This window comes from Lonchura striata, chromosome 5 (genome assembly GCF_050655825.1).
Source record: "Lonchura striata isolate lonStrDom1 chromosome 5, ASM5065582v1, whole genome shotgun sequence".
Taxonomy (NCBI): Eukaryota; Metazoa; Chordata; class Aves; order Passeriformes; family Estrildidae; genus Lonchura; species Lonchura striata.
In genome coordinates this window covers 47,396,925-47,410,000 of record NC_140707.1, presented here as the reverse complement: position 1 = coordinate 47,410,000, position 13,076 = coordinate 47,396,925, and the positions used below count along the sequence as shown (strand labels likewise).

Here is a 13,076-nt window from a genome sequence, read left to right as displayed (position 1 = left end):
TATTTAATAATTTCCAATCTCAATCACACTGGAAATGCACATATAAAACAGCTACATTAATAGATAAACTATGATTAAATCTACAGAACCTATTATGAAGAAACTTGCTTTCTTGCCTGTGGAATATCTGCATTGTTTTTTATTAGAAGCAAATGTATTCATCTCTACACAAAGAGATGAAAGGCCACACCAAAAGAGAAGATTGTATCTTGAAGCTTGCTTCAAGCCCCTTTTGAAGTATGGAACCACAGTGAGGAGCATGTACAGCTCCAGAGCCAGCTGAGGAGAATAAAAGAATATAGCTCAGACACTTACGACATCTTTCCTCAGCTAACACAGATTAAGAAGTACACTGCTCAGTGGGAAAGGAAAATTGAAGTGTACTACTAGTAAATTTTATATTTTGTGAGAATTTATAAATGTTCTGTCAGAACTTTAGAGTGCTGTGATTGCTGTAGTAGTAGCACTGTAATGCAGTGCTGCTTTATGCCTTTTGAATTATATGTGTTTTCAAAAAACAAATGGAAACACATCCAAAAAAACAAGTGCTCCATCTTTTGAAATGCAAGGATAATAACTGACTACATGAAAACTGCTGTCTTTCTCTAGGGAATCATTTACAGGGAGAAACTGGCAGGTATTAGTTCTCCTTTTGCCTTCTCCATGAGAAAATACACAGAATTTGTTTGTTTTGCTGACTTATGAAGGAATCACATCAATCCACAGCAGGGTTTCTAGTAGTTAGCTACTGAGGATTTCATTCTGAGCAGTAATTCACATAATGCAAGAGGCAAACATCCAAGGATATTTAAAAATCACCAACTTTCAGAACCCGCTCTTCCTAAAATGCAAGTTTGTTATGTTATTGAGCTATTCATGTTGCATTTTTGGTATTCAGACAGCAATCCTATAACCTGAAATTTCTTATGTCAACTCTCCATAATAAAAGCTCATAGGAAATCTTAAACATAATGTAGCAAAATAAAAAATAAAAAATTCTTACATTTTGTGCAATTTTCTGTGCCTGACTGTGGCTGTTCCCTTATGCCAAATCAGAGTTTTTGGATATCTATTATAAGTGATATGTAACTGTAAACTGAAAAAGTAACAAACCCAGCCCCTATAATGGCTAATAAGAAATACAGCCACAAAGGCTACTGAAATACACAAAGCAAGAAAATACCTGTGAACATCATAGTTCACAATGCAGATCAGAAATAGGTGATTGTTATAATACATAATATTATTCTACTTTGTAACATATAGACTTACACAAATAATCAAGGAAAAAAACACCACTAGGATTTATGGGGCACTGCTTTCGTGTGTCTGCTCTTGCTTAGACACACAGATATATTTGCATAGATATCCATTAAAAAAATCTGGCAACAAAGTCACAACTATCATAAAAAACTCCTATGACTTACTTGTGAATAAAGATAATTATATGCTGACAATGACCTCTCATTCTAAAATTTGACAGTACTAAATCTTATTCACACCACTGAAATATTAATTTACAGTTTCCTAGGAAATCTGAACATCAGTATGTGTTATTATCACAGACACAAATACTAAACACAGTACATTCTCTCGGGAAACGTTTTTGTTAATGAATTTGCCCAATGACTTGACATACAAAATTTTTTCATAATAACGAAACTTATATCATTACAGCATTGTATCCAGTAAACATTTATATTTGAATCAGACTAAGATATAGGCTAGAGGAGACTGCAATAGATAACATCTATGCTGCAATCTGATAGTCACTTTAAATTTCTCCAGAGACCATTGGTAGTGCATATTAGCTCGTTTTCTACAGCCTGAATTAACATATTTTAATGCAGGAGCAATATGGAGAGAGAAGGGGAAGAAATAATAATTGTGTTGGTTCAAATTTGCACTTAGATGCATTCATGTCTTGGTGACAGCTAAAACAAATTTTGGAGTAAGTATATGTTTCAAAAGCGCAAATATCCAAATGAAAATGAGATATTTTTGGTTTTTTTTTTTTTTTTTTGCAGAGATTTTATTTTAGAGCTAGAAGAAATTGTGAGTGTTTTTTCCTCATAACAGGCAAATGTTCACCTTTTTATTCTGAGTCTCCTGACTGCTGAACAATCTAAATGTCTATTTTAGGACAACCTTTAGGACAACCACAGCATTGCAGATGCTGCTGTACTCATATCTACCAACTCCCTGAATTACACATCAACCTTTCTCTGTCCAAATACTTCACTGAGAACTAGTGACTGCATTTCCAAGGACAGAGATCCTTGGAGAAAGTATCACAGGTTGCAGAATTTTGCTCAGTGTGTCATTAGGTGTTTGCTTTGTAGAAAATCAAGTTGAGCTGTTCATATTGTCCCCTGCTTTAAGGGAAGGGCTTAGATACTCCACACATTGTTCAAAATTCCTTTCCAAAGGCCATGTATCTGGACCTCAAGTGAGTCTATCATGTAACATATGCCTTTTCTTTTTGCCTTTTTTTTAATCTTTTTTGCCCAAGCCCAGATGGAATATCCAGTGCTGATGCCACTCCAAGGAATATTCAAATCTCTTTGTCACAAGAACACTAATTCCAACAATTTTTATTGGTCACCTTTCTTGCCTCTTCAGAAAGAAAGTCCAAGCTTAAAAGGGTCCAGAATTCTGTCTGCAACATTTATTAATTATTCATTTATCCTGATAAATTATGCAAGCCAGACCTTCCATTATCTCTGGGGCTACCAGTTAAGGCTTCTCCAGCTTTTAGCTATTTTTATTCCCTTGATACATAGATAACAGCAGACGAACCAAATAGTATTCACTTCTCTACTCAGAAACAGATAAATTCTTCTTGTTTCTCTTCTTTTTTTTACCTTTCATTTGCTCCCAAATCTTTGAGCCTCTTATTTTATTCTAACCAGCAGCCTTCTATCTTAATTTGATCCAGCTCTCTTTAGAAGGCAACGGAATCTCCAGTAAAATATATATGCTCTTTCTGTGTTCATACAAAGAAAAGTCCTGCATCATCTTGCTCTGTTGTCATTTAGCTTATAGATGTCTAAAGACCACAAGAACAACCTCTGTTGCTCATTTCAGTGAAAGTATTCCACTGCCTAAAATTCTGCATTTCTGAGCTCGGACTGCCATAAATCCTGACAAGTAGCTTTGCACTTAATTTCTAAACTTAATTAGTACCAAGAAAATTGGCTGCATCATCACTTTCATCCTTGAAGCACTGACCTGGTAGGCAAGTGAACAGCCCAGGATTGCCCCCTGCACAGAATTAGCCTCTGTTTATGTTTGATAAAACATAGCAAGGGATTAGGACAGTTTTTGAGGGATGTGATGAAAATGAATTTTCTTCTCTTAGGCAGAAGACAAGTTAGCTTAAGAGCTACAAAACCAGCATAACTTTTACAGGAGTGCTATTATTGTAATAGAGCACATTAAGATGTGGTAAACAAGTCACATCTTTTTCCATAACAATTTCAGTCTGAGAAAGACTGTAGAATTGCCAGACAAGTTGGAAGGTTTCTAAGCAAACTGATTGTTTGACCAGATAACATTTGAGAAACACAGATTTATTTCTGTTATTCCTTGAATTTTTTCCAAATCAAGGAGTATGCTCAGGCCACAGGGGAAAATGTAAAAAAAGTAGGCCTACTAAACTACTCATAAAATTTTTAAAAGCTAATTAGAGAGGAGGGGATGAGAAAGATGCCTACTGTACCCTGGGTTTTACATTTTTTCAAAATACTTGTAATGGAGAAAGGAATCACCTGTACCTAACTGTAGATATATTACACTCTAATGCACTTTAATATCTTTAAGATCTTGTTTTGATAATTTCTCACACTGTACTCCTAGCCAGGATTTAAATTCAAGGAAAAAGAGCAACTAAAAAGTCTTTGTCCCTCAAAAAAATTAGAGATAGTAAAAGGATAATAGTTACGTGATATTTGATCTCTATCCAAAATTCATTAAAATTTTCTAGTAGGAGTCAAGAGGAAAGATGAGAGATCCCATCAAAAGATGTTTGCAACTGACCCAGGTATCCTGGAAAAAAATTACTGAAGTCTGTCTGCTTGGAAAGAGAGACAACAGTGGTGTCTGCAAAAAAAAAACCACTATCATAGCATAAACTGTGTTGGTTTCTATATATGTCAATATATGATACATGGTGCAGATATTAAAGTCAAAAAGCAGGGGTGGAGTGCTTTACTCTAAAACAGGTTATAAATTAACAGACATCTCAGATACAGAATATTACACTAGATAATCCCAAATAACTTTTTTTTTTCCAAAAGATACAAAGCAGCTATCAATAGTTTGAAACAGTAGACCCTTCCTTGTGAGAGTTTAGGGATATAAAGTAAAGCAGAAAAGGAGCTGAATCCAAGTTATACCTCAGAAGGATTCCACAAAAGATTTTGCTGTAAAAGCAAATATATTTTATTAAAAATATAAAAAACTAAATGGATAATAAAAGCATCTCAGCATTTTAAGACAAAAGAAGGACACAGAGAGCATGCCTCTATTTGCTTGTAGCAAAACCATAATTTTTAAAAATATCTTTTACCATATTTGCAATTGGTAACAGCTACAGTGAATGTGTTAGAGCAATGTAAAAGTATCACAGAACATTCTGAGTTAAGAGTGATGCCAGGTGAATGACTAAAATAGGGCATTCTGGAATCTGAAGAGTTACAGTTCATCCAACTATCTTCCTGCAGCACTCCTGTGAAGCTGAGCTTTCCAGGAAATTTCCCAAGGGACAATATAAGAGAAATCTCCCACTCATGCTATGTGGCTAGTTCTGAGAAACTAACATTGCAAAAATAAGACAAGTATTTTCAAAGGATCAGTGGTGACTAGTAAAGCTCTAAGTCATGTAGCATGAAAAGAGACTAGCACCAAACACCAAAATCCCTAGAGAACAAGCCACAATGAAAATGCAATGCTTTTGCTTACAGAAAGAGCAGAAGAACAGACAGATCTGCAACTGAGATATTGAGAAAATTTTCACAAGAGAGAGAGATGATGATGGTGCTGAGCAATTTTTCCAAGGAATAATATAAAGAATCTGCTCTGGCCTGGATCCCCAATCCAGTGTTATCACCAAGCCAACTGACACCCAGAGGAAAGAAATCAACTCTAAGCATCCAAAACAAACAAAGCTTCATGAAAATGGAATCGGACATCTCCTGGCTGAGGAAAACAAACTATGAGAAAACTAAAAATTGTTTGTCTTGTTGCTACATTTTCATTTTGAAAATTATATCATTATATCATTATGTGATAGACTTTTATCCAGCATCTGTATAATTCATTTTTCACATTATGATTTGGGCAAAGGAGCAGAAAGAAGACTTCTTAAATTTGCAGATGAAAAAGATGAGTGCACTTGAAGGAGATACTTGTGGAATGAGATAAAAGAAAAAAAGCTTAATAATGGACAAAAGTAAAATCATACATGTAAAATTTCATGGATAAGAGAGGTAAAAAACCTATATTGCGGGAAAGGAGATTGGGAGATGCAGTGAATTACAAGCTGAACTTGAATCAATGATCTCCTGCTGTTTTGGAAAGCAGGAAAATACTAAACCGGTATGTATTGTTTGAAAGATATGTGAAACACTTCAGTCTACTCAGCAATGGGTCAAGCTTCACACTGAGCCCACTGTCAAGCTTGGGCACAACAGTTCCAGAAGAATACACATCACTGGGATGTAGCCCTCCAGGAATATTATCAAGGACAGAAGAAAAAAAATGTCTGTATGAAGCTGTAGTTGGGGTTTTTGTTTGGTTTGGATTTTTTGTCTTTTTTTTTTTTTTAGTTTTTGTTATATAGTAGATAAACTATTCAAAATTTATCTAAAGTCTATATTATATTATACTATATAAAATAATTTCACAACACTTGTTTCTACAGTCATATTTCTTTTTGTCCGTTTTACAGGTCAGCAGGTTACAGAAGTTCTGTATTGCTAATGTGCTTATTCAAACTTGGCCTCATTTGTTTACATAGCTAAAACCCTTAGGACAGTATTTTTTGAACCCTCATTGACTCTTGTGAATTCACAAATGAACTCTAAAAAGAAGAAAAACCATAAGGAATGCTATTCATCTACTGACTTCTATTTATAAATCAAATGTATCAGAGGACATATGAGGGTGAGCTGTATGTACAGAATATTCTCATTTCATAAGCAGGCACAGATCAGTTCTGCCTGTGCTCTGAGCCAACTGTGTGCAAACACCACCCACAAGCTCCACAGAGCTCCAGTTTCAGCTCAGCACTGCACTAATACAGCCACAAGCAATTCCAGATCAGAACTACCACCAAGCCCAGCATGACTTCTCACGTCTGCCTGCAGAAACCTTTTCACAATATCTGCTAAAACCTTAATGCACATTATGGATTTAGTCCTTTCTTCTTGTCAAAAGCTGGCGATTTCTACCCTAAATTATTTAGAAAAATGGTGGGAGCATTAATAAATCAAGATCAGCTCTCTATTTGGTTAGGAGTGATTACAGTACAGTCACTCTGGTTAGTGTTAGTATACAGCATTGTATTTTAAGACAGCTTACAGCTACAGTCCTAAAATAAACACAAATAAAATACCATTGCACTGAGTGTGAAGGAAGACTATGTTCACATAAACAGGCCTCAGAATGCAACTCTGAAGACAGCTCACTCTGAAGAGATAACATTTGTGCTATTTTTGGAGACTGCCATCTTCAAAAGCATGCTTCATCTGCTGCAGCAAACCAGGCCACGCAAATGAACATACCTTACAGTCCCAAGCACTAATTATCTGAATTTTGCCTTGAATTTCAAATGAGTGGCTCCATTTACTGGAATGTTAGGAATTCTATTGGAATTTTATTTGGCAGTTTTAGGTACAGAAGCCCATTAAAATCAGTGGGAATATTTCTGGGCACTTGTGAGATGTCCAGTCAGGTTACTGATAACATTTTATTGCTTGCTTTTGGAGTATGAACATGTTCATGAATATGGTTATGATTGTTGAATTACATGATGATCAAATAACGTTGCAAAAATTCTGATAATTGAGTGGCTTCTATTATCTCCCTTAAAAGGATTTATTCACTTTTTAACACAGGCTGTCAGATATGCTTCGGCAGTTAGGGAAAGCCCTTTTGTTGATTTTACTAACAGCAGAGTTGAATGAGACACCTTCACTGAGAAGTCTGTGATGTAAAATCCATCCTACCTTCAGCTGCACCAGATGCACATCCACGTGCTTGCTGTCCGAGTCCTGCTGGACGGAGTAGGTCAGGTCCCGGACCCTCTCAGACGTCATCCGAAGCCAGGTCTCGATTTCCGGCAAGTGGAGAACAATCTTCCAGTCGGCCCCGGTGTGCAGAGGAGGGGGCTTCTCATACTGCTGCCCAGAGTCAAGGTCCTTCAGGACATCCCCTTCCCCTTCTTGTTCCACTGTAGGAGTCATGTTTATGAGCATGGGAGAGGCATCAGATGGCATCGGATCCAGTTCTTGTGTTCTCATGGGAGAAAGTGCTACATCCATGGCTAACGCGTCAAAGCCTAAACCATACTTCTTTCAAAAATAGCTGCAAAGATAAAAAGAAAACACATCGCTGTTTTGAGAACAAATTTAGCAACAAAATGCTCAAAGCCAAGGAGTAAATGATAATGTTTGAGATGTACTGCACATCTAAATAAATTCTTCACCCTAAAAATCTATACGGGAAGTTCAAGACTAAATAGATTTTTTCAGAATAAATTTGTTGATTTGAACATCATCTTTTTATGACAAAAGTAACAAATACTGCATTTCTCTCATTGTAATTTCCAATTATAATTTCTCATCTAATTTCCAATTATCTTGGAAATTATAGTTTTCACTAATGAAAAATATGTAGTGATTTTTTACAAATGCAACTTAAATAAATGAACATTGGCAAAAGTCAGCAGAACTTTACTGAACTCCACAATTAATACAAGATTGGTATTTGTAAACTAATACATATTGCAACATATTCCTTGGCCGGAAATTTAAGACTAAACAGAGTATTTCAAGATTCATTTAAATTCCCCTGCTGTTCACTCAACTATTGATCATGTACAACAAAAAAATTGCATACAAACCTGATGCAATTATTGAGGACACTTGATTGATTTATTGATTTCCATTTTGAACTTTAAATTCTAGTAGTTTTGTTAGATTAAGAACTATTGCAATAAGCAACAACTCTAGCAAAACATAGATACAATAATTCCCAAGGTCAAAACATGTACCTAAAAATAAAACAACATTTTACAAAGCCCAAATGCTTTTCATGAAAGCCCAAATGCTGTGTCATCAATATACACTTATGAGATCCACTGGACAAAGTAAAGAAAACATTTTACTTTGTGCCTCTTCCTCTGTATGTTCTACATACAGAAGAGGCTGTCATCAATCCTATGCATAAACAAGATAAAAACAAAACCCCACAAAACCAAAAACAAACTAAAAAATAACCCCAAACAATTTCACTTATTTAACATAAAATCTATAAGATTGTAGAAATACAGACTTTTCACTGTTCAATCAACACTGTGAGTACTAATTATAGTCCTAAATATTTCATGTGGAGTCTCAGTATCCAGAAACTACTTCTGCAGGCAGTGAGAGTATCAAAAACGTATCCAGTCATAATTGCACTTGTCATAGCCAGGAAGGACCCAAAAATTGTGTTTTATGTTATTTCCTAACCTGCCACTACTTCGTATATCAGTTTTCGCACATCTATCACACTCACAAAAAAGTATGTTAAAGTAATACTAAATATTAACACTAAATATAAATTTGGTGCTTCAGAACAAAATTTTCTATCGGTGCAATCAAGCAAAGGAAAAAAGAATCAAAATATTCTCAGTGCCTGCTGTAGTAAAATTTCCAACTCTTTTAGCTTAAATTTTGAAAAATTACAAATTAAATTGTGCTAAATAACATGTTCTGCAGAAAAGCCAGATGAAAATAGTATTTTCAGGATGCTGAGTATTTTTTAAGTTAATCTCTTTACATTGCCTATTTTTCAGCTTAAACTCTGTTGCCATAAGTACTCAACATAAAGTGTGAGAAAAAAAATCAGTGTCATAACATTTTTGTTTGAGACATTGCTGATTATAGCCCCAGCTCTAAAGCATAGAATTCACCTGTTCTAACAGCCAAAACTATCCCAATATTTTAAACATATTATTTACATTTTTCCCTCCTGAAAGTGAAATTTTGGTGAAACACATGTAGTCCTTATTCCTGCATGTTTACTGTTAAACATGCCTACCAGAGAAACAGCTGTGAATCACTAAATGATACCAAAGCACAGCAAGAGCAGTGCTTGCTTCGGGTTTTTTCATAAAAACAAAACAAAAATAATCAGCCAAAAAAAACAACAACCCTGGCACTCTTGCAGAGTTTTTCAGTATGACTCAGCTCTAGTAAGGACATTAAAGCAATTAGCAAACAGAAATGAAAACATGCTCCTGCAGAAGCAAACAAAAGCTGCTCCGTGCTGCATGCAGAGCGCACTTCCAGCTTTCATGCACAGAGTGGGCAATTAGCAACATTAGGAACCTGCTGACCTGGTTTTTGTTACGACGTGCTTGACTCTAAGAGTGGCTCTCCAGCATTGCAGCTAATGCCTCATTAATCCTAGCAGCTCTTACAGCCAAGTCCTTTACATTCTTCCCTTTCTGCCAGAGCACAAGTTGCAACACTTCAATTAAGAATATGTGGAGAAATTTTAAAATAGATAATTCTTTACATCTGCTTAAAAAAATTATACAATAGTAATAAAACACGCTGTGGATACTAATTAGCAAGGTCTATGAAAGCTTTTAAAAGTTCACAAATGCTTGAAAGGAGAAACCTGCAGCTAGAAATGACCGAATCCAAACACTAGGACACAGATTTCTTTCAACTGATGCTTGGCAGAATAAAAAGGCATCATCCAGCTGTGCCGCGAGAAAGGACAGGAAGGTTCTCCAGGAACACCGGACCGAAGGCGGGCGGCAGCGCTGGCGCTCCTGACCCCGCGGGCGAGCGCGCAAGCCGCGCGTCCCGCCCGCTGCCGCCCCGCCCCAGCGCGCCCGCGGCCCCGCACGCCCTGGCTACCGGCAGGAAACGGGAAAATGCCCCGCCAGAGGCGCTTCTACGAAGTTCTAATGTTGGAGTGCCAAACAGGCCCCGCAGCAACAGCCAGCCTCATAGACATATCTATTTTGTGCAATTCAGGAGTTATAAAACTTGCCGAAACACTCTTGGATAAGAGTTCTGGTAGAAAAAAGGGATAGGAAGGGATGATCCAGTTGAACAATACTTTGGGGTCACGTGTTGATATTTTTAAATGACTGCTTTAAATGCTGGCCTTAAATTTGGTTATATTTCTGGAGCATTTTTGTTTATCCAGATTTTGTGAGATGTACAAATAGTGAATTGTAAACCACTACAATTAAGTGTTATAACACATATCAAAACTGAATTTTTCCTTAGAGGCAATCTTTATACCTTGCAAAAACAACTTTTGAAATGAGGTAAAGAAGGTATTTTATTTCCTTCTAAGCAGGACCTTATCACTCCAAATTTTTTTTTATACAACTCAAAAGCTGTGCTCAGTCTCATTTTCTGAATCACAAAATCCTGGTAGCATCAATGACAGTTTTAGGTGGGCAAGCTATACTAAATCACATTCCAGCTTTTTTCTAAGCCAAACCTTTTCTGTACCCTGAAGAGTTATACAAACCAGCTGATTTTAAATTTGGGGTGAAATAGATGAAAATGCAATGTCAAAAAAATAGTTCTATATTTTAACATGTGCAGGGCATAACCTTATTTTCATCATCATAATTAGACTGAAAGTTATAATATCATTATTTCTAAAAAATGCTCCCCCCAATTATTTATTTACAACTTCAAAAGCTACTGTTTCTGTCTGCTGAAGAGCACATTTAAGAACTATAATACACTGCTACCAGCTTGCATTCCTTCTGGTGGGGAAAAAAATGATGAATTGAGCATATTTTTTTGCCTTGTGTTAATGCTTTATATACAGTTTTACATTGTCATGGATCCTTGTATAAAAGGTGAGAGATCCTGTGTAAGCACATGCACACATATGCTTTCTATCTTCATCTTCAGTAAATGCATTACACCAAGCAGATGGCTGATCACCTTCCACTAATCACACAGACAATCTCACTTTCCCCTGCTCTTCCACTCAGTCAGATGCCAACACTCTTACACAAAGCATAGCATGTCTGTGGCAGCCATAATAGAGTTTGTCAATCACCAAAAGCCTTGGAAGGCTTCTCGCACTCATTCTGCTCCCCAGTTGTTCACATTTCCCTTGTTTATAAAGTGCAGGCCACATTCACTCTGCCAGCTATCAGATCATCCACATTTTCCTCCAATAGCAGCTCCTGTCAAACAAAGAATCATTAAGCATTTTAAGGCATAGAGTAGTCCAGTCATTGATCAGTGGTGCAGACACTGGGTCATATGAATGTTAATGAGCTCTAATTTCCCTTACTGTCACATGGTGTTAAAATCATCCATAATCACTATACAGCCACCTGTCTGTCACGTAAATAATTCATTTCTATCTCAAAAATGCCAGGAAAAAAAAAAAAAAAAACAGAGAAACTCCACCACTTAATTTCGTCTGCTTACTGACTTTGAAATCTAATGATGTAAATTTTCAACATTAGATTTAACGAGCTCATTGATGCTGAATTTTCTTGAACAGATACAGTGAATGTCTCACACAGACAAGTTATGTTATCTTTTCCATTTCAGTAGTCTCAGGAATTCTCTGCCAAGTTATAAAGCTCATCATACTTTTCCTTGAAAATGTAATTAACTTCATCAACTACAAAGATAAATTATGTCAGTACACAAAAAGTCTGAAATCTAGCATGTCAGTTACATATAGAGCAAATTGAATTTAATTTCACAGTAAGCCTATCTATGCTACACTGATCTTGTTGCTGATTTCCTATATAATTTAAAAAATAAACTATTTCAAAAAGCTTTGAATGAACTGAATTTTAATGGACCCAGTTTAGGTTTTTCTCTTTGTATCATTCCTCATGAATTTGTTTGAGAAACACCTCCTTTGCAATTATCCTATTATTATATTTAAAATTCTGAACAAAATGGACAACTTTTCATTTAGGACTGCATGGCCTTCTCTTTCACATGTGAGACTGTTAGAAAGTACATCTGATAGGGAGCAGGATGATGCCTCAACTCCTTCAGGATATAGACCAAAGAGGCTTACACAGTGACTCCAATATTGAACACATGAGTCATGATTACAGTTTTTAATGTGACTGATTTAAAGTCCATTGAAAAGTCTGCCCCCAAGGCTTTAATGGCAGCAAAGCCAGACCATGAGGTTTTAACTGTGGAAATCGAACCATGGAAATTCAAGTTCCTGATTATGTGTCTAAATCAGAATTTAAGACACCACAATGACCCAACATAATCTTTCTTATTTACAGTTTCTTTTTCTAATACGAGGTGACGGAAAATGCAGAACTTCAAAGGCAAGTGTTCAGCCAGAAACTGGAAATTATTGTGGCAAATCAAGGAATGTAGAAATCCTACTGGAGGATTTAGCAAAAGATCTGTCTGAAACTGATGGCCTAGAAGGAGAGACTATGAAACAAACCAACAATCCATGAGGTCTAGGCTTTATATACCCAGGCAATCTCCAAGAAGCCATAGGTAAAACAGACAAATTGCTGGTTGTGGTGCACATGGCCTTCCATTTGGAATTTCTTTAGTTCTTAGGTATCAGATGGTAAAGAAAGGTTCTGCAGATCCTTTCATATGATGTTTATATCATGAAAACATGTAGAAACTGTAGCAGAATGAGGCAACACCATTTTTTTAGAGGAAGACCCCCCCCACCCCCCATAACTTTTGAAAAGCACACTACTGGTGTTTTCCAACAAAATACTTTTGACAAGATTCAGTGTCAAAGGCTAAATGAGTCTAAACAGCCATGTTATAAGGAGGAAGGTCCTTGAATGAACAAATAATGAAAATAGT

The 13,076-nt window shown here is 36.2% G+C and overlaps 1 protein-coding gene across 8 annotated transcripts in view; it reads right to left on the bottom strand.

Moving 5' to 3' along the window:
- The window catches only part of AKAP6 (A-kinase anchoring protein 6), a 269,301-nt gene that overhangs the window by 203,290 nt on the left and 52,935 nt on the right, over positions 1–13,076 (bottom strand). For 5 of the 8 annotated variants that reach the window (XM_031504984.3, XM_031504983.3, XM_085582095.1 and 2 more), the window contains exon 3: positions 7,230–7,587. In XM_031504984.3, the coding sequence (XP_031360844.3) occupies positions 7,230–7,544 (315 nt within the window). In that variant the 5' untranslated portion in view covers positions 7,545–7,587. Of the gene's footprint in view, positions 1–7,229; positions 7,588–8,125; positions 8,149–9,604; positions 10,062–13,076 lie in introns of those variants that run through there. The other 3 variants (XM_085582096.1, XM_085582097.1, XM_085582098.1) reach the window with 3 other exon arrangements.